The 27,012-nt window shown below is 58.8% G+C and overlaps 2 protein-coding genes across 2 annotated transcripts in view; one reads left to right on the top strand and one right to left on the bottom strand.

Annotated features, from left to right (window-relative positions):
* Positions 1-6,968: 6,968 nt before the first annotated feature.
* Positions 6,969-19,120, top strand: EMX1 (empty spiracles homeobox 1). The gene is made up of 3 exons (XM_086890079.1): positions 6,969-7,335; positions 9,027-9,211; positions 18,861-19,120. The coding sequence occupies exons 1-3, from the start codon at positions 6,975-6,977 to the stop codon at positions 19,026-19,028; spliced, it is 714 nt and encodes a 237-aa protein (XP_086746205.1). The 5' UTR covers positions 6,969-6,974; the 3' UTR covers positions 19,029-19,120.
* Positions 19,121-26,604: 7,484 nt separating this feature from the next.
* The window catches only part of SFXN5 (sideroflexin 5), a 110,140-nt gene continuing 109,732 nt past the window's right edge, over positions 26,605-27,012 (bottom strand). Inside the window, exon 14 of the mRNA XM_086888704.1 lies at positions 26,605-26,945. Coding sequence (XP_086744830.1) covers positions 26,868-26,945 — 78 coding nt within the window. The 3' untranslated portion in view covers positions 26,605-26,867. The remainder of the gene's footprint in view (positions 26,946-27,012) is intronic.

Genomic DNA, 27,012 nt, shown 5'->3' with positions numbered 1-27,012 from the left:
CAGGGGACATTAACGGGATCAGCAACTGTCCCCAAAAGTGCTGGGGACACGCTTAAGTGTGTGGCAGTACCACCAGGGCATGGCAGTGCCACATGACAATGTCAGTGTCACATGATAATGGCAGTGCAACACGGCAATGGCAGTGTCACATGGGCATGGCAGTGCCACCAGACCATGGCAGTGCCACATGACAATGGCAGCATCACATGACAATGGCAGTGTCACATGATAATGGCAGTGCAACACGGCAATGGCAGTGCCACACAGCAATGGCAGTGCCACATGTGCATGGCAGTGTCACATGACAATGGCAGTGTCACACCGCAATGGCAGTGTCACACAGCAATGGCAGTGCCACATGACAATGGCAGCATCACATGACAATGGCAGTGTCACATGACAATGGCAGTGTCACATGACAATGGCAGTGCCACACAGCAATGGCAGTGCCACACAGTAATGGCAGTGCCACATGTGCATGGCAGTGTCACATGACAATGGCAGTGTCACACAGTAATGGCAGTGTCACATGGCAATGGCAGTGTCACATGGCAATGGCAGTGTCACACAGCAATGGCAGTGCCACCAGACCATGGCAGTGTCACACCGCAATGGCAGTGTCACACAGCAATGGCAGTGTCACATGACAATGGCAGTGTCACACAGTAATGGCAGTGTCACATGGCAATGGCAGTGCCACACAGCAATGGCAGTGCCACCAGACTATGGCAGTGTCACACCGCAATGGCAGTGTCACACGGCAATGGCAGTGTCACATGGCAATGGCAGTGTCACACAGCAATGGCAGTGCCACATGTGCATGGCAGTGCCACACAACAATGGCAGTGTCACCCCAGGGCCCAGCACAACAACCCAAGGTGGGGTTGGGGTTGGGGGCTGGGCTGGACCTTCACTGTGGAGATTCCAGGGATTTCCAGAGCCTGGGAAGGGCCGTGTCCCCTCACTGCCCTCCATGTCACTGATGCCACCCTGGCGCTGTGTGTGCCACAGGTTAGGGTTAGGGTTAGGGTTAGACATCAGGGCTGCTGTCACCAGTCCTGTCAGCAGGACTCCCCAAATCCGGCTGTTCCAGAGACTTCCATGGGCCCTGCGGTGGGAGAAGCAGCTCAGCACAGCCCAGCAGGGGACAGGGGGTCCCCAAGGTCAGGCACGAGGTCAGGGCAATGTCCCCAAGTGCCCAAACTCTGCCCAGCATTTTTCACTAATGGGGTTTGGATGGCTTTCCCAAAATCCCTGTCCTGTGTCACTGCTGGACAAGAGTGACTGGAGCTGTCCCTGTCCTGTGTCACCATTGGGCACAGAGTGACCGGAGCTGTCCCTGTCCTGTGTCACTGCTGGACAGGAGTGACCGGAGCTGTCCCTGTGCTGTGTCACCATTGGGCACAGAGTGACTGGAGCTGTCCCTGTCCCAGTCCCAGGGGAAGCCCAGGCCACCAAGGGCTGGGGTGTCGTCACTCCTGGAAAGGCTTTCTCAGGGCCATGGGCTCAGTCCCCTGGAGGTGTTCCCAGGCTGGAGATGATCCCGTCAGGATGTGGGTGTTCAATGTCTACCAGGACCTGGCTGTCAGATCCAGTTGGCTTTTCAGACTCAGAAATCCTGTTCCCACGTGGCTGCAGCCACCAGAGCCACAGCCCTGTCCCCTCCAAGGGCCCTCAGCACCCCTGTGTGTGCCCCCAGCCCAGCCAGGAGCTGCCAAGCAGATCCCACCACGCTTGGGCAGAGTTTGGAGAGCACGGGGGGAATGCAGCCCCATGGAAACACCAGTGAGAGCCTGTGGAGGGGAGTGGGAACCCAGCAGCCCCTTCCCTGCTGGAATGGCCTCTCCCAGTCTGGAACTGGGGGCTCTGTGTGGCTTCCTGTTCCTAGACTTGGGTGGGATCCTCCCTCAGTCAGCCTGATCCTATAAACTCCATCCATCCATCCATCCATCCATCCATCCATCCATCCATCATCCATCCATCCATCATCCATCATCCATCCATCCATCATCCATCCATCATCCATCCATCCATCCATCCATCATCCATCCATCCATCCATCCATCATCCATCCATCATCCATCATCCATCATCCATCCATCATCCATCCATCCATCCATCCACCCATCATCCATCCATCAGCCATCCATCCATCATCCATCCATCCATCATCCATCCCTCCCTCCATCCATCATCCATCATCCATCCATCATCCATCATCCATCCATCCATCCATCCATCCATCCATCCATCCATCCATCCATCATCCATCCATCCATCCATCCATCCATCATCCATCCATCCATCCATCCATCATCCATCATCCATCCATCCATCATCCATCCATCATCCATCATCCATCCATCATCCATCCATCATCCATCATCCATCATCCATCCATCCATCCGTCATCCATCCATCATCCATCATCCATCCATCATCCATCCATCCATCCATCATCCATCCATCCATCCATCATCCATCCATCATCCATCATCCATCCATCCATCCATCCATCCATCCATCCATCCATCCATCATCCATCCATCATCCATCCATCCATCATCCATCCCTCCCTCCATCCATCATCCATCATCCATCCATCATCCATCATCCATCCATCATCCATCCATCATCCATCCATCCATCCATCCATCCATCCATCCATCCATCCATCCATCATCCATCCATCATCCATCCATCCATCCATCATCCATCATCCATCCATCCATCATCCATCCATCCATCCATCCATCCATCCATCCATCATCCATCCATCCATCCATCCATCATCCATCCATCATCCATCCATCATCCATCCATCATCCATCATCCATCCATCATCCATCATCCATCATCCATCCATCCATCATCCATCCATCATCCATCATCCATCCATCCATCCATCCATCCATCCATCCATCCATCCATCATCCATCCATCATCCATCCATCATCCATCCATCATCCATCATCCATCCATCATCCATCATCCATCCATCCATCCATCCATCCATCATCCATCATCCATCCATCCATCATCCATCATCCATCCATCCATCATCCATCATCCATCCATCATCCATCCATCCATCATCCATCCATCATCCATCCATCATCCATCCATCATCCATCCATCCATCCATCCATCCATCCATCCATCCATCCATCCCTCCATCCATCCAAACACCCAAACATCCATCCTTCCATGGATCCATCCATCAGGTGCAGGGTGGGATTGTTTGGGTGTCCTGTGCAGGGCCAGGAGCTGGACTGGGTGATCCCTGTGAGCCCCTTCCAATTTAGGATATTCAAATCCTGTGTTTGTTTCTGTGATCCATCCATCCATCCATCCATCCATCCATCCATCCATCCATCCATCCCTCCATCCATCCATCCATCCATCATCCATCCATCCATCCCTCCATGGACCACTTGACAGAATCACCTTCACAGAGGATACTGAGGGAGGTGACAGGAATCACCTGCTGGCAGCCGCTGCCTTCAGGATGATTTATTCCAATCCAGAATATTCCCAAACTGAAGAAAATGAAAGAAATAAAATAAAATAAAAGCCCAGGAAGCAGGGGAAGGACCTCCTGAACCTCCCTGCCCGAACTAGGCCCCCATTTCCCCCGTGTGGCCCTCAGGGCCGCCCTGGATGGCCGATGAGAAGGAATCCGGGCCGGGCAGGAGCTGTACCCGGGGGAAGAGGAGGAAATGAAGCAGCGCTTTGAAGTCTGGTCAACTTTTACCGTGGCGGCCCAGCCGTGCCCGCGGCCTCGCTCGGGGCCGGCGGTGATTTTCCGCACGGTGCCCTTTGATGGTGGCGTTACCGATTAACGAGGGGACAGCACCTGCCGGGGGTCCCGGGGACCCCGCCCGGCTCCGGCCACCGCCACGGGAGGCTCTGAGTGCCGATGGACACGGGCACAGCGCTGGCCCTGTGCCACCCCGGATAGCCCAGAAATGACCCTCGGCCGCTGTTCGGTGTCTGTGCTGTCCCTCTCTCCCTCTCCATCCCTCCTCTTCCGTTTGCTCCTTGCGGGATCCCCCCCGGGCTGGATTTCCCGGATCCCCCTTTCCCTCCCCGGCGCCCCCGAGCGCGGTGCAGCCGCCCCTGCCCGGCCCCTGCGCTCGCACTGCCGGCGGCTCTTTCGTTCAAAAGGAAAATGCCTTTTTTCCCCTTCCCGGAGCTGCTCCCGGCCGGAATCCAGCGGGAAGGAATCCATCCCGGCTCCCCTCTCCTGGGCATTCCGCGGACAAAGTTTTCCTCTCGATAAACCAGGGGCACCTCCAGCCCGAGCAAGGTCCCCGCTCGGCGGGTGCGGGTTTGTTCCCGAAGGGATACAAATCCTGCTTGAGTTATCCTGGAGCTGGGAGCAGGCCTGGGAGAGCAGAGGGGAAACAGAAATTTAAAGATAAATTTGGGAGTTCTCGGTCGCTTTTCAGCTCCCCGGTTCCCTTCGGAGCATCCGAGCAGCCTCGCCTGGACACTGAGCCGGGACTGAAAACCAGCGGGGCCAATTGAGGGAAAAAAACAACATCAGAGGAAAGATTTATAAATTCCCGAGAGGACGATTCACCCCCAAACCGAAGCTGCTCCCTCCCAGAAAACCTCCCGCTGGAGCCGGGGCGCCGAGGGCAGATGCCGGCGGCGGGGATCCCGTGGGAAGCGGCCGCAGCCCGGCCGCCTTTCCCGTTTTTCTCCCGCAGAAGATGCTGAAATCGAGGGAGATCCGCACGAAACGAAATCCGGGCCCCGCTGCGCTCTCCGGGGCCGCGGATCCCGCAGCGCCCGCTCCGCACCCGCGGCCGCCGCAGGGCAGGGGCGGAGGGGCCGCGGATCCCCCCAGGCCGGCCCCGGGGGCAGAGAAAGGTCGCGGGGAAAAAAAAAAAAAAAAAAAAAAAGAAAAAGAAAGAGAAAAAAAAAAGAAATTAAATTGAATTCAATTGGATTAAATTGATTTAAATGAAATTCCACAAACGGTCCGGAGCCGGGCACAGTTTCCGCGACTGAGACGAGCTGAGCCCGCGTCCCCTTCTCCTTCCCCTTCCCATCCCTTTCCCTTCCCATCCTTTCCCCTTCCCATCCCTTCCCATCCCCGTTCCTCCGCGGGTGTTCCCCGCTCCGCTCCCGCTGCCCTCTCCGCCAGCTCTCTCACCCAACTCCGCTTCTTTATTTCCACTTTTCCTATTAAAAAAATAAAAAAACAAAAAAAAAGGAAATATATATTTTTTAATCTATTTATAAAATATTTTTAATATCGATTATTTTTCCCCCCTTCTCTCTCTCTTTCTCTTGCGGAAATGAAAATAAAATTCACAAACGCTTTGCCGACGCTCTCGCTCCAATTTTAAGCTTTCACTTCTCTGAGATTTCGTGTAATTTTGCCTTTTCTCCCCCCATCCTTCTTCCCGCAGGCTCTTGCGGGAGCGCGTCCGCGCAGAGCCCGCGGGCGCGCAGCAGCGCTCTCCTCTCCGCGGGGGGAAGGATCCCGCGCGGAGTATTTCGATCCAGCCAAGTGGAAAATAGACTTTCAACCCTCTTTGTGCGGGAGGGGAGGGCTGGCCCCCGCCTCCGCGGGCCAACAAAACTCCGAGCAGAGCCAAACTGCGGAGTGAACTCGGGAGCGGCCCGCGCAGGGGCTGCGCGCCCGCGCATCCCCCCGAGCCGGGGCTCAGCGGCTCCAATCGCCACTTCTTGAGGGCTCGGACATTTCGGGTTTTGGCTCCCGGAGCGGGATCGGAGCCGTGGGAAGGAGGTTTGGGCCGGGGGAAGGTCCTGCCTTGGGAAGGGGTTACGCGGAGGGGAGCGGAGCTTGCGCGGGGGGCGGGAGAGGCGGGGGAGGTTTCACCTCTCCTCCCCCCGAGGGCCGGAGCTCCGCTCGCCGCTGCGGCCGGGGCTGGGGCTGTCATTGAAATCGCGACAAGAAAAAAAAAAAAGAAAAAAAAAAAAAAGAGAAAACAAGAAAACCAAAAGAAGAAGAAAAAAATGAGGAGTTTTTAATTTTTTAAAAAAATTTGGTTTTTTGTTTTTTAAAGACGGAGGGAAACCTCCCCCGCGGCCGGAGCCCCTCTGCCACAACTTCGCGGCGCGCCTGCGGGAACGGCTCCAGTCCAGTTTTTCGGGCGCTCTCTGCGTCCTTTTGCCTCCTCTGCGTCCCCTTCCTCCCCTGTCTGCCCCTGCCTCCCTTTCCTGCCCCGTCTCCCCCTGTCCTCCCCTGCCTCCCCTTGTCCTCCCCTGCCTGGCTCTACCTCCCGTGCCTCCCCCGGCCTCCCCCGGCCTCCTTGTGCCTCCTCTGACTCTTCCTGGCTGCCCTCGTCCTCCCGCGGCCTCCTCTTGCTTCCCTCTGCCTCCCCTGCCCCTCCTCTGCCTCCTCTACCTCGCACTGCCCGTCCCTGCCTTCCCCTGCGCTCCCCATCCCATCCCACCCCATCCCCACTGTCCCCTGTTCTCCGATCCCATCCCATCCCTACATTCTCTGTTCTCCCCATCCCATCCCATCCCATCCCATCCCATCCCATCCCATCCCATCCCATCCCATCCCATCCCATCCCATCCCATCCCATCCCATCCCATCCCATCCCATCCCATCCCATCCCATCCCATCCCATCCCATCCCATCCCATCCCATCCCATCCCATCCCATCCCATCCCTACATTCCCTGCCCTCCCAGCCCGGCCCTGCCTCCTCCGGCCTCTCCCGTGTGTCGCGGGGCTCAGGTGAGGCGGCCCCTGCCCGGCCCCGCAGGTACCGCCCGCATCCGCCGGGGCTCGGGGCTGCGTGGGCGCCCGCGGGTGGGCGGCGGGGCGGGGGCGGAGGGAGGGAGGGGTGCGGGGCGCGGGTCCGTGTGTGTGTGCCGTGCCCAGGGGGAGGTTTCTTGCACACGCACACACACACACACCGCACACACGCGCGCACCCGCAGGACCGGCCCCGCTCCGGCCCCCCCCCCGCTCCCGGCTCACACCATGTTCCAGCCGTCTGCGAAGCGCTGCTTCACCATCGAGTCCCTGGTGGGCAAGGACACCCCCCTGGGCCCCGAGGACCCCCCGCGCCCCGCCGCCCTCGCCTACCCCGGCCCCGCCGCCGCCGCCGACGCCGCCGCCTTCGCCCCCGGCTTCCAGGGAGCCGCCGGCCGGGCCCTGTACGGCAGCGCCGAGCTCGTCTTCCCCGAGGCCGTGGGGCACCCGGCGCTGCCCGTCGGGCCCCCCCAGCTGGGGGGCTCGGCCCTGCCGCACCCGCACCCCTTCTTCGGGCCGCAGCACCGCGACCCGCTCAACTTTTACCCCTGGGTGCTGCGGAACCGCTTCTTCGGCCACCGCTTCCAAGGTGAGCGGGGGCTGCGGGGGGCGCGGGCCGAGGGCTGGCGGCGGCCCCGGGGGCTCGGGGGGCCCGGCTGCAGGGCAGGACCTGTTGCTGCCGTGCCCGCACGCACGGCCGGGGCCGCGGGCGCTGCTCAGCGGGGCCGGTGCCTCGGAGCTGCCGGTGCCTCGGAGCTGCCGGTGCCTCGGAGCTGCCGGTGCCGCCGCCGTTGCACACCCGCGGCCGGAGCGCTCCCGCAGCCCCGGGGCCGCGGTCGGGGCCGGGCAGAGCCGGGCAGCCTCGCGGAGTCCCGGCCGAGCATCGCGGAGCTCCGGGGGACGGGACCGGCGCCGCCGCCTCCGTGCGCAGCCGGGAAGGGAATTTGGTTTTCTCCTTCCCGGGAACGAAGGGAAGGATTTCGGTGCGGTGGATCTCGGCTGCGCAGAGAGATGTTGTTTGGTTCCGTAGATTTTCTCTCCGTTCCTTTTCTTCTCTTTATTTATTTCCTCGCTTTCTTTCCTTCTCTTTCTTTTCTTCGCTTTCCTGTTTCGCTTCTTTCGTTCTTTCTTTCTTTCTCTTGATTTTCTGGTTCTGTCTCTTATTTTTTTCAATCTTCATTTTCTTTCTCCTTGTTCCTTCCCATCCTCTTTCTTTTCCTTTTCCTTTCTTTATCCGCGTCCTTTTCTTTCCTTTTTCCCACACGTGTTTTTTTCCCCCCTCGGTTTTTTTTTTTCTTTTTTTTGTTTGTTAGTTTGTTTTTTTCTCCGTTTTATTTTTCTCTTTTTTTGCCTCCCCGTTTCCTCTCACCGCCTGTCCCGCCGCGGTGCCGGGGGGGGTCCCGCAGTCCGGATTAGTTTTATCTGCTCGGCACCAAGCCCTCGCTCGTCCCCGGGGCTCCGCCGGGGATTGCGGCCGCTGCCGGCGGCTCCCGGGGGCACCGGCCCGGCTCCCTCGGCCCCGGGAGCGGCTCCGGCCGGGGCCGTGCGGGGCTCCCGGTCCCCCACAGCCCCGGGCCCGGCTCTCCCGAGCTGTCCCTCTCTCCTGCCTTCTCTCTCCGCCTTTAATTTTCTTGTTCTTCCCTTGCTTTCGTTTCTCTCTACCTTGTTTCGCTCGCTCGCTTTACAGCTTTCCTTCTCTCGCTCGTTGTTCTTTGCTTCTTTCCTTCTTTTATTTTTTTTTTTTTGCTTTCCCACTTCTTGTCTCTTTCTCTTTTTTCCTTTCTCTTTCTTTCCCTGTTTTTTTTTTTATTGCTTCCCCACTTTTCTCCTCTCTTTCCTTGTCCCCTTCCCTCTTTCTCCACTTCACTATTTTCTTTCTTACCTTTCCTTTTCTGTTTTCTTTTCCTGTCAGTTTCTCAGTCTTCCTCCTGTTTTATAATTTCTTTTTCTCTCTGTCTCAGTTTTTTCTCTGCCTCCCACCTTCTCTTCCTCTTTCTTTCCTCTTCTTGCTGCTCTCCCCATCCATCCCTTCTCCCTCTTTCTTTCCTTCTTTCTTTCATTCCCTCCCCACCCTTTGGCGCTGTGTCCAACCCCACCGTGGGGCTGGAATCAGCCGAGAGGGAGAACGGGGAACAAACGCTGCAATTTTGGGATGGGGAAAGCTCAAAAAAAACCCCGCAATTCCTCTTTTGTGCCCTTCCCGTGCCACGGGGCACGGAAATCAGCCCAAGCCGGCCGTGCAGAGGGGGTTCCGGGGCTGAGCTCTGTGTGTGCCCGCAGGGAGCGAGGTGTCCCAGGAGAGCCTCCTGCTGCACGGCCCCTTCGCCCGCAAGCCCAAGCGCATCCGCACGGCCTTTTCCCCATCGCAGCTGCTGCGCCTGGAGAGGGCCTTCGAGAAGAACCACTACGTGGTGGGCGCCGAGCGCAAGCAGCTGGCCAGCAGCCTCAGCCTCTCCGAGACACAGGTACTGCCACCCGAGGGGTCCTCCTGTCCCACCCGTGTGTCCCTCCTGTCCCACCCGTGTGTCCCTTCTGTCCCATCCTGTGTGCTCCTTCTTGTCCTATCCTGTGTGTCCCTCCTGTCCCACCCCGTGTGTCCCTCCTGTCCCACCCGTGTGTCCCTTCTGTCCCATCCTGTGTGTCCCTCTTGTCCCATCCTGTGTGCTCCTGTTCCACTCCATGAGTCCCTCCTGTTCCACCCGTGGGTCCCGCCTGTCCTATCCCGTGTGTCCCTTCTGTTCCACCCGTGTGTCCCAGTTATCCCACCCTGAGTGTCCTAGCCTGTCCCACCTCAAGTGACCCAGGTGTCCCATCCCGTGGGACCCATCTGTCTCATCCTGTGTGTCCCAGCTATCCCACCCCGTGTATCACTTCTGTCCCACCCGTGTGTCCCAGCTATCCCACCCCGTGTGTCCCTTCTGTCCCACCCGTGTGTCCCTTCTGTCCCACCCCGTGTGTCCCAGCTATCCCACCCGTGTGTCCCTCCTATCCCACCTGTGTGTCACTTCTGTCCCACCCCATGGGTCTCAGCCTGTCCCACCCCGTGTGTCCCATCTGTCCCACCCCGTGTGTCCCATCTGTCCCATCCCTTGTGTCCCATCTGTCCCATCCCTTGTGTCCCAGCCTGTCCCGGATCCGCAGCCCCGGGAGCAGCTCGGAACCGGCACCGGATCCGCGCAGAGCTCCTGTGGGAAATCCCAGCTGGGATTCCAGGCCTGGGGTTCCAGCGGGTGCTGGGAGCCCCAGAGCCTGCGGGTGTTCCCGGGCCCCTGGGGCTGGATTTGGGGTTTTTGTGCAGCGGTGTTGGGGTGTCACAGGGGCTGTGGCAGCTTTGGGGCTGGGGATGCGGCTCCGGCACGGTCCCGCTCTCCGGAGCGCTTTCCCGGCGTTGTTCCTGGCTGGCTCGGGGTGTTTTCCCTGGGAGCAATTGATGGGTTTAAAAATCCAGTTAGGAAAGGAGCAGCAGCCCGAAGGCTTCGCTGGGAAGCTGGAAAAGCGTGGCTGAGCCGAGCAGCCCCGCTCTGTGCACCCGGAATTCAGGACGGGTGTGGAGACGGCGCTGCCGAAGGGCGCTGGTGTCGGATGAGACTTTCTGGGATCAGAACAGATATTTCATGGGAATTCAGGTGTAAGGAGAGCCGGGAGAAGCACAGGGATGAGAGGAAAAGTGGACAGAGCTGGGGGAAAATGAGGGAGCTGGGGCTGAGCATCTCTGGGAGCCCGGTGTCCCGGCGAGCTCCCAAACGCTCCAGGGGAAGGAGCGCTATTTCCCGGGATATTCAGCTGCTGAGGGATGGAGAAAGTTTTCCCCAAATTCTGGTGAGGTGGTTGGGCCTATGTGCTGAATTAATTGAATTTTTAAGCTTTAATTGATTTGGGAAATAGAGCTGGAGCCGTGGGAATTCCCAGTGCCCGCCTGGCTCATCCTCGCCCAGGCTCCTCCACACCAAACCTCCATCCCTGGGAGCTGGAAATTCCTGGCAGGAAAATGTCACCGGCTTGGGGACAGCGGGAAGGAGCAGCTGTGGCTGTCGGGAAGCGAGGACCGAGCCCCCAAAATCCCGGGGGTGTTTGGAGCCCGAGGGTGATGCTGTCCCTGCGGCTCGCGGGGCTCAGCGCTGGATCTGGCTCGGGTCCCTTCCCGCTGCTCCCGTCACCTCTCCGGGCTGGAATGGAGGAAAAAAGGGGAAAAAAAGGACAAACCCCAAAGGTCAAAGAACAGCCAGGAACTTGTCGGGGTGGAAAGGGCAGCTCTGGGATGCCCCAGGGCGAGCTTAGCCATTCCCTGGCCTTTTCCAGCATCGCCTGGAGCCTAAATGCGATAATGCCGTTTATTCCTGGGGAAATGCAGCGGCATCCCAACCCCAAATCCCAGAGATTTTGGGGTGCAAAGAGGCCACGTAGACATTTTAAATTCCCTTTTTCTGTGTGTGCTGCAGCCCGTTTGGTAGCTCGGTGTTTCCGTGGCTTTGGGAAGCTGCTGCTGCTGGCGGGGAGCGGGGAGGCAGCGGCAGGGCCGGGAAAGGCTCCCGTCCTTCCCACGGATCCACCCGGGAACGGGCACCCGGCGGAGGGAAACGTTCTTCCCTTCGGCTTTGTGGCTTTGGAAAAATAGTGTTTCTTTTTAATTTATTTTTTTATATCTGGTTTAATTACCTGGAGGAAAATAATCCCAGTGTGCCGAGGGATGGGATACGGGATGGGAGATGGGATGGGATAAGAGATGGGATACGGGATGGGATATGGGATGGGATACGGGATAGGATATGGGATGGGATAAGGGATGGGATAAGAGATGGGATATGGGATGGGATATGGGATGGGATATGGGATAGGATATGGGATGGGATATGGGATGGGATATGGGATGGGATAAGGGATGGGATATGGGATGGGATATGGGATGGGATATGGGATGGGATAAGGGATGGGATAAGGGATGGGATATGGGATGGGATAAGGGATGGGATAAGGGATGGGATATGGGATGGGATAAGGGATGGGATAAGGGATGGGATATGGGATGGGATAAGGGATGGGATATGGGATGGGATAAGGGATAGGATATGGGATGGGATATGGGAGGGGATACGGGTTGCGATATGGGATGGGATACAAGATGGGATATGGGATAGAATATAGGATAGGATACACCCAGGTGTGGGGATTGGAGGAGTGTGGCACCAGGGGCTGGTGGCTGTGTCAAATCCAGGATATTATTACTATTATTACTATTATTATTGTTATTATTACTATTATTATTATTACTACTGTTATTTTTATTATTATTAATTCAATATTCAGTGATAAATCCCACATGGAATCAAATTTCCATGGAAAACCAGCCCGCTTTACCCATGACACCCATCCTGGTGCGACACAGGCGCCGGACCCACAGTTTGGGGGGATTTATCATTTTCTTGTGAATTCAACAATTCCCACTCGGGGTTCCAGGCCCTGGCTGTGCCTGGCCCGATTTCCCAGCTGCTTTTCCCCCTGGAAAAGGGAGTTTTTCCCTTTGGGCTGGCCAGCTCCGGGTGCCACAGCCAGGGAGCAACACCTGGAACAGCCCAGGGAAGGTGGGGAGGGTTCAGGTCCTGCCAGGCCTCAGGAAATGTCGTGGGATGTGGGATATGGGATATGGGATGTGGGATATGGGATATGGGATATGGGATATGGGATATGGGATATGGGATGTGGGATATGGGATATGGGATATGGGATGTAGGATATGGGGTATGGGTTATGGGATATGGGATGTAGGATATGGGGTATGGGATATGGGATATGGGATATGGGATATGGGATGTGGGATATGGGATATGGGATATGGGATGTGGGATAGGGGATATGGGATATGGGATATGGGATATGGGATATGGGATATGGGATATGGGATATGGGATATGGGATATGGGATATGGGATATGGGATGTGGGCTATGGGATATGGGATGTAGGATATGGGGTATGGGATATGGGATATGGGATGTAGGATATGGGGTATGGGATATGGGATATGTGATGTAGGATATGGGATATGGGATATGGGATATGGGATATGGGATATGGGATGTAGGATATGGGATATGAGATATGTGATATAGGATATAGGATATGGGATATGGGATATGGGATATGGGATGTGGGATATAGGATATGGGATATGGGATATGGGATATGGGATATGGGATATGGGATATGGGATATGGGATATGGGATATAGGATATAGGATATGGGATGTGGGATATGGGGTGGGGACGGTGCCGGTGTTTAATCCCTTCCCAGCCCTTCTCCTACCCAGGAGCTGCGTTAATTTGGGATGAGGTTGGAACAACAGGCCCGAGAAGAGCAAAATCAAAGGGGCTGGGGTAGCAGAATGGAGCTCAGGGCCCTGCCACAATTCCAGGGGTTCCACAAGTGGGAGCAGGGTGGAGAAGGTGCAGGAAGGGCTCTGAAGGGAACGTGGGATGGGCTGAGCAAGAGCAGCCGTCCGGGGGCTTTGGGGGTGATGGGAACAGTGGGGTGAGACCCAGGGGGCATCGAGCAGGTGTGTGGGGACACCGGGATCAGCAGGGACACAGGGAAATGTGGGGACACAGGGAAATGTGGGGACACTGGAAAATGTGGTGATAACTGGGATCAGCAGGGATCCCAGAAATGTGGGGACACCAGGATCAGCAGGGATCTCAGCGCTGTGGCTGCTGCAGGGTTGGTGTGCCAGGCTGGGATGTGGGATATGGGGTGTGGGGCGTGGGATATGGGGTGTGGGATGGGGGATATGGGATGAGCTGGGGGCACTGTGCCCATCAGGCACGGCCTCGCTGTGCCCAGCGCTGTCAGGTCACCTCAGCTCCCACGGGAGCACCCTGGGCTGGGAAGGCACTTCCCTGGATTCCTCTGGCACCACGGAGCCCAGAATTCCCGAAGAGCTGCTCCACCCCCAGCAGTTCGAGGGGCAAACCCCGCTTGGGGTCTCAAACCTGCATTCCCAGAGCAGAGGCCTCTCCCTGGCTCCTGCCAGAGGGAAGTTTGGGCTGGTTATGGAATCCCTGGATATCCCAGTGCCCCTCCTGGATTTGGGGTGGTTATGGAATCCCTGGAGATCCCAGTGTCCCTCCTGGATTTGGGGTGGTTATGGAATCCCTGGATATCCCAGTGCCCCTCCTGGATTTGGGGTGGTTATGGAATCCCTGGAGATCCCAGTGTCCTCTCCTGGAGCTGTCCCTGCAGGGACGGAGCAGCCCTGGCCAGGGACTCAGGGCCGGCTGGGAATTGCAGCTGCTCTGTAATTAATAATTAACAATTAACAATTAGAGCGAATGCCTGGGAATCACAGGAGGAGAAAGATGCCCAGATAGAGCAGGAGAGTGGCCTAGTGCAAAGCCCGGGGCTGGCAGTTGTCCCCTCCCCCCGAGAACTGTCCCCAAAAACAAACCACAGCGTTTTTGGGGTGTCTCCGGAGGGCAGTGCCCGCAGGGACAGCAGGAGGAGGTGCAGGGGGTGGTGACACTTTGGGTGACAGCGGGGCCGGTCCCTGTGTCCCCATCCCGACCCAGGGACAGCAGGAGGAGGTGCAGGGGGTGGTGACACTTTGGGTGACAGCGGGGCCGGTCCCTGTGTCCCCATCCCGACCCAGCGCTCTCAGCCTCACTGCCCGGGGGAGCTCCACTCGGAGCCACCGTGGATTGTCCCCTGGTGGTGGCAATGTCACCTTGGGGCCAGGCGGGACTCCGAGGGTGCCGTGCTGGCCCCGGGGGCACCGTGCAGGACACGGGGCTGGGAGCCGAGTCCAGGGATGCAGGACAGGGATGCAGGACAGGGATGCAGGACAGGGATGCAGGATAGGGATGCAGGACAGGGATGCAGGACAGGGATGCAGGACTGGGATGCAGGACAGGGATGCAGGACAGGGATGCAGGACTGGGATGCAGGACAGGGATGCAGGACAGGGATGCAGGACTGGGATGCAGGACAGGGATGCAGGACTGGGATGCAGGACTGGGATGCAGGACAGGGATGCAGGACTGGGATGCAGGACAAGGATGCAGGACAGGGATGCAAGACAGGGATGCAGGACAGGGATGCAGGACTGGGATGCAGGACTGGGATGCAGGAGCCATCCCAACCCTGCCGCAGGACCCAGGGAATGGCGGAGCTGGGATTCACCAACACCCGGCACAAGAAGGGTTAATTTAGGAAGGGATAAAACCCCGGGCTCGGGAATTTGAACCGATTCCTCCCGGAGTCGGAGGGGGCAGCTGATCCCACCGGGAGCTGCTCGCACTCTTCCCATGGCGGCGGTGGATCCCAGCGAGGGATCTGGAGAATTCCCCATTCCCGCAGCCGGGAATGCCGGGGAGCCTCGTCCCGCTGGAGCCGGGAATCGCTTTATGCCCCGCTTCCCCTTCCATCACTTCGGGAAAAGGCAATTCCCTGCTCCCAGAGGGCCGCGAGCTTTAATTAAAGTTTGCAAAGTGCTCGGCGGCGCCTGAATGAAAGGCGCCAGCTGGGAATTGTTCCGGGAATGGCCCAGAGGTAGGAAAGGCAATGGATTGTGTCCCGGGAGGGGTCAGGACACGGCCCGTTCCCAGGGAGCCGCAAAGTCAGGGGCTGCTGCTGGGCTGGCTGCGGCTCCAGGGAATGCTGGCCCGAACTGGGAATGTCGGCTCCCGAACTGGGAATGCCGATCCGGGATGGGGATGCTGGCCCGAACTGGGAATGCTGGCCCGAACTGGGAATGCCGATCTGGGATGGGAATGCCGATCTGGATGGGAATGCCGATCCGGACTGGGAATGCCGGCCCGGGATGGGAATGCCAATCCGGGATGGGAATGCTGGCCCGGGATGGGAATGCTGGCCCGGGATGGGAATGCTGGCCCGGGATGGGAATGCCGATCTGGATGGGAATGCCGATCCGGACTGGGAATGCCGGCCCGGGATGGGAATGCCGATCTGGGATGGGAATGCCGGCCCAGGATGGGAATGCCGATCTGGGATGGGAATGCCGGCCCGGGATGGGAATGCCGATCTGGGATGGGAATGCCGGCCCAGGATGGGAATGCCGATCTGGGACGGGAATGCCGGCCCGGGATGGGAATGCCGATCTGGGATGGGAATGCCGGCCCGGGATGGGAATGCCGATCTGGGATGGGAATGCCGATCCGGGATGGGAATGCCGATCTGGGATGGGAATGCCGGCCCGGGAAGCTCCGGAGCAGGGAGCAGGCGGTGGTTGGTGCTGAAGGACAGGGGAAGGGCCGAGGATCCGGGATCAGCTGCAGCCGAGCGCTGCCGGCGGCCGCGGGATCCCAAAGCTGCAGCGGGAGAAAGCTCAGCCCGGCCTGGGCTGGCGGCAGCACCTGGTGCTGCTGGGCCTGGAAGCCAGGCGGTGTCTTCATCCCTCCTGGGACCTCCTCATCCTTCCTGGGACATCCTCATCCCTCCTGGGCATCCTCATCCCAACCGGGGCATCCTCATCCCTCCTGGGCATCCTCGTCCCAACCGGGGCATCCTCATCCCTCCTGGGGCATCCTGGATCTCGCCTGGGCATTCTTATCCCACCTTTGGAATTCTGGATCCCTCCTGTGGAATCCTCATCCCTCCTGGGCATCCTCATCTTGCCTTTGGAGTTCTGGATCCCACCTGCACATCCCCACCCCATGCCCTCCTCACCCCACATCCCTGCCTGCAGCACCCAGCACTGCTGCCTGGGGCATCCACCCTGCTCCCTGCAGCATCCCAGTGCAGCATCCCAGTGCAGCATCCCAGTGCAGCATCCCAGTGCAGCATCCCTCACCATCCCAGCTGCCACATCCTGCATCCCATAACCCTGCCTGCAGCATTCCCACATCCCATAACCCTGCGTGAATCATATCCACTTCCCTTATCCCATCCCTGCTGCTTCCTGCAGCATCCTGCATCCCTCACTGCTGCCACCTGCATCCCTGCATCCTGCATTGTGCATCCCTGCATCCTGCATCCCTGCATCCCTGCATCCTGCATCCTGCATCCTGCATCCCTCCGTGCACCACTGACCGTGCGGGTCCCCTCAGCATCCCAAAGTGACCCCTGTCCCTGCTGTCCTGTCCTGTCCTGTCTGTCCTGTCCTGTCCTGTCCCTGCTGTCCTGTCCTGTCCTGTCCTGTCCTGTCCACCCCGAGCCCAGCCCACGTTCCCAGTGCTGGAATCGAGGATGGTGGGGTTGGATTGGGATTCCTGGGCAGGTGAGGAGGGTGGGATCCCTGAGCACAGAGACTCCTGGGGCTGTTTGGCACCAGCACAGTGGAAAAGGTCTCCTGAACCCTCAGTGTGGTCAATTAGGGATTGGTAGTTGTAATTACAGTCCTGGCAGGGGCATGGGGATGGCTCTGAGTGTCACCCCGGTGGTCACTGCAGCCACGCTGCCGTGCCTGTGGCATCCTGTGACATCCTGTGGCATCCTGTGATATCCTGTGGCATCCTGGCACCAGGGACAGCTGGAGCAGTGCTGGGATTGGCTGCTCCCAGTGCTCCATGCCCATCCAGGCACAGCCAGCTCAGGGTGTCGCACTCTGGGTGCTCCCAGGGGTGTCTCCTGTCCTGCTGTCCCATGGCTGAGGTGTCACCGAGCGTCCCTCACCTCAGTCATGGTGCAGCAACCGTGCAGCAACTGCAGCTGTCCCTGTCCCATCTCTGTCCCTGTCCCATCTCTATCCCTGTCCCATCCTGTCCCATCCCTGTCCCATCCCTGTCCCCCCTGCCCCACCTTGCCATAGGGAACTGAGGCAGGGCAGGGCGGCTGTGGGAGCGCTCCTGGAGGGACAGGGATGGCACAGGCACAGGACAGGGACAGGGACAGGGACAGGGACAGGGACAGGGACAGGGACAGGGACAGGGACAGGGACAGGGACAGTACAGGGATGGCACAGGCACAGGGACAGGCACAGGGACAGGGATGACACAGTCACAAGGGCAGTCACAGACACAGTCACAGGGACAGGGATGGCACAGGAATGGCACAGGCACAAGGACAGTCACAGTCACAGTCACAGGGACAGAGACAGGAATGGCACAGGCACAAGGACAGTCACAGTCACAGTCACAGGGACAGAGACAGGAATGGCACAGGCACAAGGACAGTCACAGACACAGGGACAGGGATGGCACAGGCACAAGGACAGTCACAGACACAGGGACAGGGACAGGGATGGCACAGGCACAAGGACAGTCACAGGGACAGGGACAGGACAAGGATGGCACAGGGATGACACAGTCACAGGGACAGTCACAGTCACAGGGACAGGGATGGCACAGGGATGGCACAGTCACAGGGACAGTCACAGTCACAGGGACAGGGATGGCACAGACACAGGGACAGTCACAGTCACAGGGACAGGGACAGGGATGGCACAGGAATGGCACAGTCACAGGGACAGTCACAGTCACAGGGACAGTCACAGTCACAGGGACAGGGATGGCACAGGGATGGCACAGACACAGGGACAGTCACAGTCACAGGGACAGGGATGGCACAGGAATGGCACAGACACAGGGACAGTCACAGTCACAGGGACAGTCACAGTCACAGGGACAGGGATGGCACAGGGATGGCACAGTCACAGGGACAGTCACAGTCACAGGGACAGGGATGGCACAGACACAGGGACAGTCACAGTCACAGGGACAGGGACAGGGATGGCACAGGAATGGCACAGTCACAGGGACAGTCACAGACACAGGGACAGTCACAGTCACAGGGACAGTCACAGTCACAGGGACAGGGATGGCACAGAGATGGCACAGTCACAGGGACAGGGACAGACACAGTCACAGGGACAGGGACAGGGATGGCACAGGAATGGCACAGTCACAGGGACAGTCACAGTCACAGGGACAGTCACAGTCACAGGGACAGGGATGGCACAGAGATGGCACAGTCACAGGGACAGGGACAGACACAGTCACAGTCACAGGGACAGGGATGGCACAGGAATGGCACAGACACAGGGACAGTCACAGACACAGGGACAGACACAGACACAGACACAGGGAGGGCCAGCGTGGCCGCTCTCCAGGGCAGGCCGAGCTCCCGGCCGTGCCGCAGCCCCGAGCGCCGCTGTGTCTCCCGTGCCAGGTGAAAGTGTGGTTCCAGAACCGGCGGACGAAATACAAACGGCAGAAGCTGGAGGAGGAGGGCCCCGACTCGGAGCAGAAGAAGAAGGGCTCGCACCACATCAACCGATGGCGCCTCGCCACCAAGCAGTCGAGCGGAGAAGACATCGACGTCACCTCCAACGACTAAAGCAGGGACAGGCTCCAGGTGCGGCCACCATGGAGAGGACCCCGGGGCAGGCCTGGGGGACACAGGCGGTGGCACCGACAGGACTGTAGGGACATCGCCCGCCGCCGCCGCCGCCGCCCGCTGCCTTTCCTCGGGGCGCGGCCCGACCCCGTCCCTCGGAGGGGCTTTCGGGGGGCTCCCGCAGAGCCGAGGAGCGAGAGGAGCCCGCCAGGGCGGCCCCGGGACCGCGCATCCTCCTCGGAGCCCGAGTCCGTGAGATCCGACCGACGCGTCCCACCACGAGCTCAATGTTCCAAACCCTTCCTCATTTACCTTTTTATTCTCATTTGCCACCGTTTTTCCCCCCACCCCCTCCCTTTCCCCACCGTCCCCCCCTGCCTCGTTTTCTCCGTTGGTTCATGGTTTGGGTTTTTTTATGAGGATTTATTTTAATTTATTCTCTCTCGCCGTGCCCGTGTGCGTGCGCTCCCTCCCGTAGGTAGCAGCTGTAGTGAGTGTTACTGCGTGGAAATAAAAGGCAAAACGTGCTGCAAACTCACCTGGATGGAAACTGCGGGGCAGGGCGGCGGGGCACCGGCACCGCCTCGGGCTGGGGACAGCGGGGACCCGGCGGGACGGCGGCTGGGGGGCACTGGGGGGCACTGGGGGGCACTGGGAGTCATTTGGGGGACACTGGGAGACGCTGGGAGACACTGGGGGCACTGGGGAGCACTGGGGGGGGGACTGGGGAGGCACTGGGAGGGACTGGGGAGGCATTGGGGGGGCACCGGGGGGGACTGGGAGGGACTGGGGAGGCACTGGGGGGGAATGGGAGGGACTGGGGAGGCACTGGGGGGGACTGGGAGGGACTGGGGAGGCACTGGGGGGGAATGGGAGGGACTGGGGAGGCACTGGGAGGCGCTGCGGGGGACTGGGGGAAACTGGGGGACACGGGGACACTGGGGAGCACTGGGAGGCACTGGGGGGCACTGGGGAACACTGGGGGGACTGGGGGGACAGGGAAGCACTGGGGGGGACTGGAAAGCACTGGGAAGCCCTGGGGGGGCACTGGGAGGGCACTGGCGGGACTGGGGGGCGCTGGGAGAAAGGGAATGAGCGCAGTTTGGTGGATCCGTGGCGGTGGGCGAGGACAGGGGGGGTCCTTAGGGGTCCCACAGGTGTGACAGGTATGGGGAGTGTCCCTGGCTGTCCCCGGGGGTCCCACAGGTGTGACAGGTATGGGGGGTGTCCCCGGGGGTCCCGCAGGTGTGACAGGTATGGGGGGTGTCCCCGGGGGTCCCGCAGGTGTGACAGGTATGGGGGGTGTCCCCGGCTGTCCCCGGGGGTCCCTGGGAGTGACAGGTAAGTGGCAGCTCCAGGAACCGCAGCTCCACACCTGCACAGGGATTGGATGTCGGGAGAGCTCCCAGTGCCCTGAGGATCCCTCGGGAATGTCCCCTGAGGGATGGAGGGGACACCCAGGGCTGGCCCCACCGGGACCCCCAGACCTGGTGAGGGACTTGGGGCCAGGGGGAGCTCAGGCGAGCAAGGCCGGGAGTCCTTCCCAGGTGCTCCTGGAATTTGGGGGAAAACACATCTCCTAATTTTATATATATATATATATATATATATATATAATATATATACAAATATGTATATATATAAATTATATATATAAACAAATATATAATATATACAAATATATATAAATTATATATAAATAAATATATATATCAAATAATATATATAAAATTATTTATATATATAAATAAAATAATTCTCTATAAAATACAGCCTCTATCTACACATCTATATACATAAATAAAACCTATGCCTCCCAATGCATATATGAAGTGTATATGGTATTTTATAATTTATATTTTATATATATTTATCAGTATGCACACCATCCATCGTGTACATAATATGTATATATAAAATATAGATTGTGCTCGGTAAGGCCCCTATTATATATAATGATATCTAATTACATATTTTAAAATATATCCATTGGCTCATATATTTTATTATATGTACTAGATGATAATTATATATATTTAATGCCCTTAATTATATGTATTTTTATATTCTAGCGCGATACAGATTTTGTAATTATTTTTGTATAATTATATACAAACACACAAAAATTCATCATTTCTGCTGCTGGGAAAGCGCCCTCCCCACATCCAGGGAAAATCATTCCAAGGAAAATCCCCCACCCCGTGCAGCTTTTTCCCTGTAAAACCAGCCCATAATAACCTTGTCCTTAGGCAGGTTTAAATCCCAACATTCCCACGGAATTCCACACGGAGCTGGGAGCGCAGTGTTTGATCTCTTTTATTCCGACAGATCCGAGCGTTACACGAGGAGTCGCGGGCGGTGGCTACGGAGGGGTTAAAAAGAACTGGAGCAGGGGGGTCCCGGGGGGTTCTGGGGTGTCCCGGGGGTGTCCGGGGGTGTCTGGGGTGGCCCGGTGTGTCCCCGGTGTGTCCCCGGGGTGTCCCGGGGGTGTCCGGAGGTGTCTGGGGTATCCCGGTGTGTCCCCGGTGTGTCCCAGTGTGTCCCCGGGGTGTCCCGAGGTGTCTTGGTGTATCCCGGTGTGTCTCGGGTGTATCCCGGTGTGTCTCGGGGGTGTCCCGGGGTGTCCTGGGGGTGTCTGGGGTGTCCCAGGTGTGTCCCGGGCTGTCCCAGGTGTGTCCCGGGCTGTCCCAGGTGTGTCCCGGGCTGTCCCGGGGGTGTCCGGGGTGCCCACCCCGCTGGAAGACGCCGCTGCTGGCAGCTGACCCCTGGCCATTCCCGAGGGATCGGCTGTCAGGGTGTGCTCAGATCCCAGGATGAGAGAGGTGCCGGGGGTGGAACGAGCCGGACAAAGCGGGGAAAAGCCCAAAGTGGCGTTTCTTAAAGGGACCTGGGGACACACCCAGAGCTGGGGACGGCCACCACCCCCAGGACCGCGGGTGCCACCCTGGAATGTCCTCAGAGCATCCCGGGGGAGCTGCTCTGTCCCCAGAGCTCTGCCCAGGGCCTCGCACAGCCCGGCAGCCCCCGAGCTCCTCCCGAGGCAATCCCGAGCTCTGGATCTCCACCCCAGCGCCCCAGGAGGAGGAGGGGACACCCCATCCCTGGGCCAGGAGCCATGGGTGGGGATGTCCCTGGGGACAGGCTCCAGCTCTGGCCAGGTGACTGTGTGCTGGCCGTGCCCACAGTGACCTCTGCCCATCCTGGCAGCCGGGCACACGCCAGGATGGGGAGCAGGAAAAGGAACAACAAGGAGAAACGGAAGGATCTGAGCCGTGCCCAGGCTGGGAGGGTTGGCACGGGGGTGACACCGCCCTGGCCTTGTCCCCTGGTTGTCCCCCGGGCACCTCAGGGAGCAGCCAACAGTCCCATCCTCCAGGAGAGGCTCAAAACTTCTCGCCGGCACCTTTTGCTGCAACCTGGTCCTCATTATTCCTTAATTAACATAGCCAAGAAATCAATTAACTGCGACATTTCTAATTAAATACTCCGGGAGATGATCATCTCATTATTATTCTCTGCCGAGGTGAAGGACTCGATGTGAGCTCCGCGCTCCCCGTTCCCCGCGCTTCCCCAATTACAGGAAATCGGGAATGCAAATGCTCGGGGTTGTTCCCGCAAACCCAAGGCTCCGTTTTGTGCAGGAGGAGATTAATTAGCGATGAAGTGAACGTGCAGAATGTTATCGTTAGCTGCGGTGCGGAGTCCTCCTGGCACCGCTTGCTGCCCTAATCACCGGTGCCGCGGTGGCACCGCGCTCCCGGCTCCGTGTCCCGGCCCAGCGCCCTCGGAAAGGCCCAGTGGGACATTCCCGAGCTCTCCGTGGCTCCCACCATGAGGTTGGGGACCAGGAGCTCCCAGGGCTGCTCCAGGAGCGAGCCCAACCTTGAACTGGGAGTGGAACTGCCTTTGGAGATCCCAAAGGGTCGGGTTTGGGTCTGCTGAGCTTTTCTGCTGTTTTGAGATAAAATCTGAGCCCAGCCCTCGCTGGGGTGCTGGAACTGCATCAGCTGGGTTCAGCTGGGGACGTCGTGATCCTGCTGTCCCCGTGCTGGGATGGATGCACAAGGACTCTGCCCGAGGGTTTGGGACCACAGGGCCACCACAACCTGCTCCTCGTGCAAAGCCCTCCTGGTGCTGCTGGTCAGCACGCCGGGGACAGCGAGGGGAACACGGCAGAGAGGGATCTGCAGCGTCCTGACTGTCCTGGGGGATGCAGTGGCTTTGGGAGAGGGGGGACAAGTCCCAGGGTGTCCAGGGCCACCTCCTCACCCCAGACCTGCAGGGGCTGTGGAGGGGCTTGGAGCACGCTGGCAGGGGTTTGGAATGGGCTGAGATTCCGGGTCCCTTCCAGCCCAAAGCATTCCACGATTCCGTGCTTCCAGAGGAGGCCAGAGAAGGGAAGTGAGCCCAGGACTGGCTCTCCCCAGCTCCCAGCTGGAGCTTCCACCCAGGGCAGGGGCCACGAGCGGCACTGGGACAAAATTTGGGAGCATCCTGTGCTGCCCCTGCCAGAGGCTGGCGGAGGTAACCCCGGGAAGGGCTGGCTCAGGCCCGGGATGTTCCACTGCTCAGCACAAACGCTGCCGAGCTGACTGAGCCCCGCTCTGCTGCCACACAAAGCCAAACAAGTCTGACGGGGTTTGTGCGGGCAGACGACAAATCCAGACTCATTTAGGCCCTTTGATTGTCACTTGTTTGACGGAGCAGCTGCCTTTGAGCCGAGCCTCGCTCGCAGCGCAGCTCCTCTGACATCCCCCAAGCTGGTCCCAGCCTCTCCCACAGGATCAGGCCCGCTGCATTCCCTGGAGCTGCCTGGCTTTAATAAATCCCGAGTCTTCTCCAAACTGATTCCACCCCTACCAATGATCACTGGATTAATGGGACGAGCAGCCCCTGCTAATTACCACACCCGCTCCCATCACCGGGAAAATCGGGAGCCGGCTCTTTCCTGAGGCAGAACTTGGTCAATCCCTGCTTTTCCTTGGGTGTCTCCTGAAGAAGCACGGGCAGCCAAGCCCAGCCTCCTCTCATCCCCTGGAAATTCCTTGCTCCAGGTAACCCCAGCTCAGACACCAGACCATCACCGACAAACCCAAACGCTCCCTCCTCGCTCCACCTCTCTGGAACCTCACGGCAAAGCGCAGCCTCCATCCCTTCCTCCTTCCCCCTCCTCCAAACAAAAGCCTGGGATGAGGGAGCTTTGAAGCAGAAAGGCTCTGGCAGCGCCCAAACCCAGCAGGAAGGGGGAACGCTGCAGCCAGGCCGAGCCGGGAGCCTCCTCCCTGTCCTGCCTCTGCCCCATCCCTGCTGGGATTGTGCCTCCTGCAGCAGCTCCCCCTCGGCTCCACGGAGCCCAAACAGGAATTTCAGCCTCAGAGGAGCTTCTGTCTGCTCCAGAGCCACTGTGGGTGTGGGGCCAGTGGGTACCAGCACCCCCGGCACCCCACAGCGATCCCAGCCCCATGGAAAGGGCATTCCCAGGCTCCCAGCACCATTCCCAGGCCAGCATCCCTTCTCCCCTCAGTGCTGCCGGAGTTCCCCGCTCCCAGGGCGCTGCCAGGAGCACAGATGGCCGTGGAAGCGTCCCCAGGACAGCTGTCACCTCCTCACGGCCTCCCCACGTCCTCTGGACTGTACATTCATCTCACCCAGTGCATGACAGGAGCTGGGCTGGGCCCAACCCGGCTCTCCTGGGCCGAGCCGGGCCCGCTCTGGGTGCCCTGTGCTCTTTGGGAGCTGGTCAGGGCCTGGCCCCTCCTGCCCTGTTTGCTGAGCTGTAAATCCACAGCGTGGATCCCTTTTGTGCAATTGTTCCTGATTTCCACTGGGGCAGGATCGGCCCTGAGCTGCCCCACGGCACGGTCCCGCTCCTGTGGGTCGGGCTCCACGCAGAGGTCCCAATCCAGGCATGGCAATAAATCCATCAAATACATTCTGTGTCAGAGCTGATTTGGTTTCCCCTTTCCCCCCACCCTCCCCAAGCCCACAACAAACGGGAATTTGACGGGGAAGAGCCTGTGCTGCCCCAGTCCCTCCCCACCGGGATCCCAGGGCACATCCCGCCTTTGGAATGCTCTGCTGGTGGCCACGCTCCAAATGAACCTGGGGCAGTCCCTCAGGGTTGAATTTTGGCTGTGATACACCAGAAAACCAAAGTGTGGCCCCAAACCCACAGGAGGACAGGACTGGGTGCAGTGTGGGGGTGACTCAGCCCTCCCCTTGAGCCACCCCAAAGCGCAGCCAGTGAAGGGACGGATGGACAGACAGACAGATGGACAGGTGTCCCCAGAGGGAAGTGTCCCCTCTGAGGGTGCAGTGTCACAGCTGCCAGCACCTGGCTTTGGGTCCTCGTCTGCACCAGCACAAGGCCTTGGGCAGGGTCGGCTTTGATGGGTTGGGGGTTGGAAAAAATGGAGAAGAGAAGAGGAAGATGAGGAAGATGAGGAAGATGAGGAAGATGGAGAGGAGAGGAGAGGAGAGGAGAGGAGAGGAGAGGAGAGGAGAGGAGAGGAGAGGAGAGGAGAGGAGAGGAGAGGAGAGGAGAGGAGAGGAGAGGAGAGGAGAGGAGAGGAGAGGAGAGGAGAGGAGAGGAGAGGAGAGGAGAGGAGAGGAGAGGAGAGGAGAGGAGAGGAGAGGAGAGGAGAGGAGAGGAGAGGAGAGGAGAGGAGAGGAGAGGAGAGGAGAGGAGAGGAGAGGAGAGGAGAGGAGAGGAGAGGAGAGGAGAGGAGAGGAGAGGAGAGGAGAGGAGAGGAGAGGAGAGGAGAGGAGAGGAGAGGAGAGGAGAGGAGAGGAGAGGAGAGGAGAGGAGAGGAGAGGAGAGGAGAGGAGAGGAGAGGAGAGGAGAGGAGAGGAGAGGAGAGGAGAGGAGAGGAGAGGAGAGGAGAGGAGAGGAGAGGAGAGGAGAGGAGAGGAGACTGCAATGATCCTTGTCCTACTGCCTGCCCAGCTGGGGACTGATCCAAACTTAAGCCACATCCTGTCCTTAGACACCAGCCCAGCAAAGCGTGGCTTAGGTGACCACCTGGGACAAGCACCATCCCTGTCAGAGGCTCTGTGCTGGGTGAGGCAAACCCCCCTCAGGGCTGTGCAAAGGAACAGAGCAGCTCCAGCATCACTTCTGCTCCAACACTCCACCTGTGGGCACCTTGGCTTTCCAGGACCTTGAAATCTGGGCAAAATCCCCTGTGGAATTGCGAGTGGTGGGATCCAGGGCCAGCCAGTGGCACAGCGCAGGGCAAGGTGCCACCAGCAGCGTCTGCAGGAGGAGGAGGAGGGATGGAGGGAGCACAGCCGAGCCCTTCACCGGGTACATGGATGCAGGAATTCCTCTTGAGGGCAGGATTGCTGGGGTGGCATCGGCAGGAAATCAATACCGGGCATTCCCAATCACCTGATCAATCACATCCACCCACCCCTGGCTCTCTCCAGAGTCGGTGTTGTGCAGCATCAGTGGAGGCTGAAGTCCCGTCAGCACAAGATGTGCTGGGTGATGTCGGCGTCGTGCAGCCCCGACCACGTGGGCTCGCCCCTGCGCTCCCTCCATGCGGTGCCGCTACTTCTGAGTCCTGTTAGCTAGTTCTAAAGTGTTTCAACGTGATTTTATTTGTTGTAGTTGCTGCTCCTGTTGCTAGGTTAGAACTTTGACTATGCATCTTAGTGAGTGGTGTGAGGTGTCAGTTCTCTGCGGGTGTTAATTCACTCCCGGGCTGCCGGGAGCAGCTCCTCTCGCTGAGCTCTGTTATCTCATCCTGCTGTTGTCGCTTGCTTTCTCCCAGGCGGGGTCTGGAGTTTCCCCTCTTCCCTCCCCAGACCTTCTGGGCTGGGATGCTCCTGTTCCGCTCACAAGCCTTTGTTGTAGACCACAGTCTTACTGCTGGTGGCCATGGCGATCTCGGGCTCCAGCCGAGACGTCTCGATCTGCGAAGGCAAAGAGGAGCGGGATCAGAACCGCGGATCGATCGATTGAGGCGGAGATGGAAATAAT

The sequence above is a fragment of the Cyanistes caeruleus genome, chromosome 5, assembly GCF_971803275.1.
Source record: "Cyanistes caeruleus chromosome 5, bCyaCae1.hap1.1, whole genome shotgun sequence".
In the NCBI taxonomy this organism is placed as follows: domain Eukaryota; kingdom Metazoa; phylum Chordata; class Aves; order Passeriformes; family Paridae; genus Cyanistes; species Cyanistes caeruleus.
The sequence above is the reverse complement of the archived record's forward strand: the minus strand, read 5'-3'. Positions and strand labels throughout refer to the sequence as shown.

Bases quoted from the DNA above. Each gene is read 5' to 3' on its own strand.
- EMX1 (XM_086890079.1), top strand. From the start codon at position 6,975: ATGTTCCAGCCGTCTGCGAAGCGCTGCTTCACCATCGAGTCCCTGGTG. The intron at 7,336-9,026 runs GTGAGCGGGGGC...GTGTGCCCGCAG, and splicing joins CTTCGGCCACCGCTTCCAAG to GGAGCGAGGTGTCCCAGGAG. The intron at 9,212-18,860 runs GTACTGCCACCC...CTCCCGTGCCAG, and splicing joins TCAGCCTCTCCGAGACACAG to GTGAAAGTGTGGTTCCAGAA.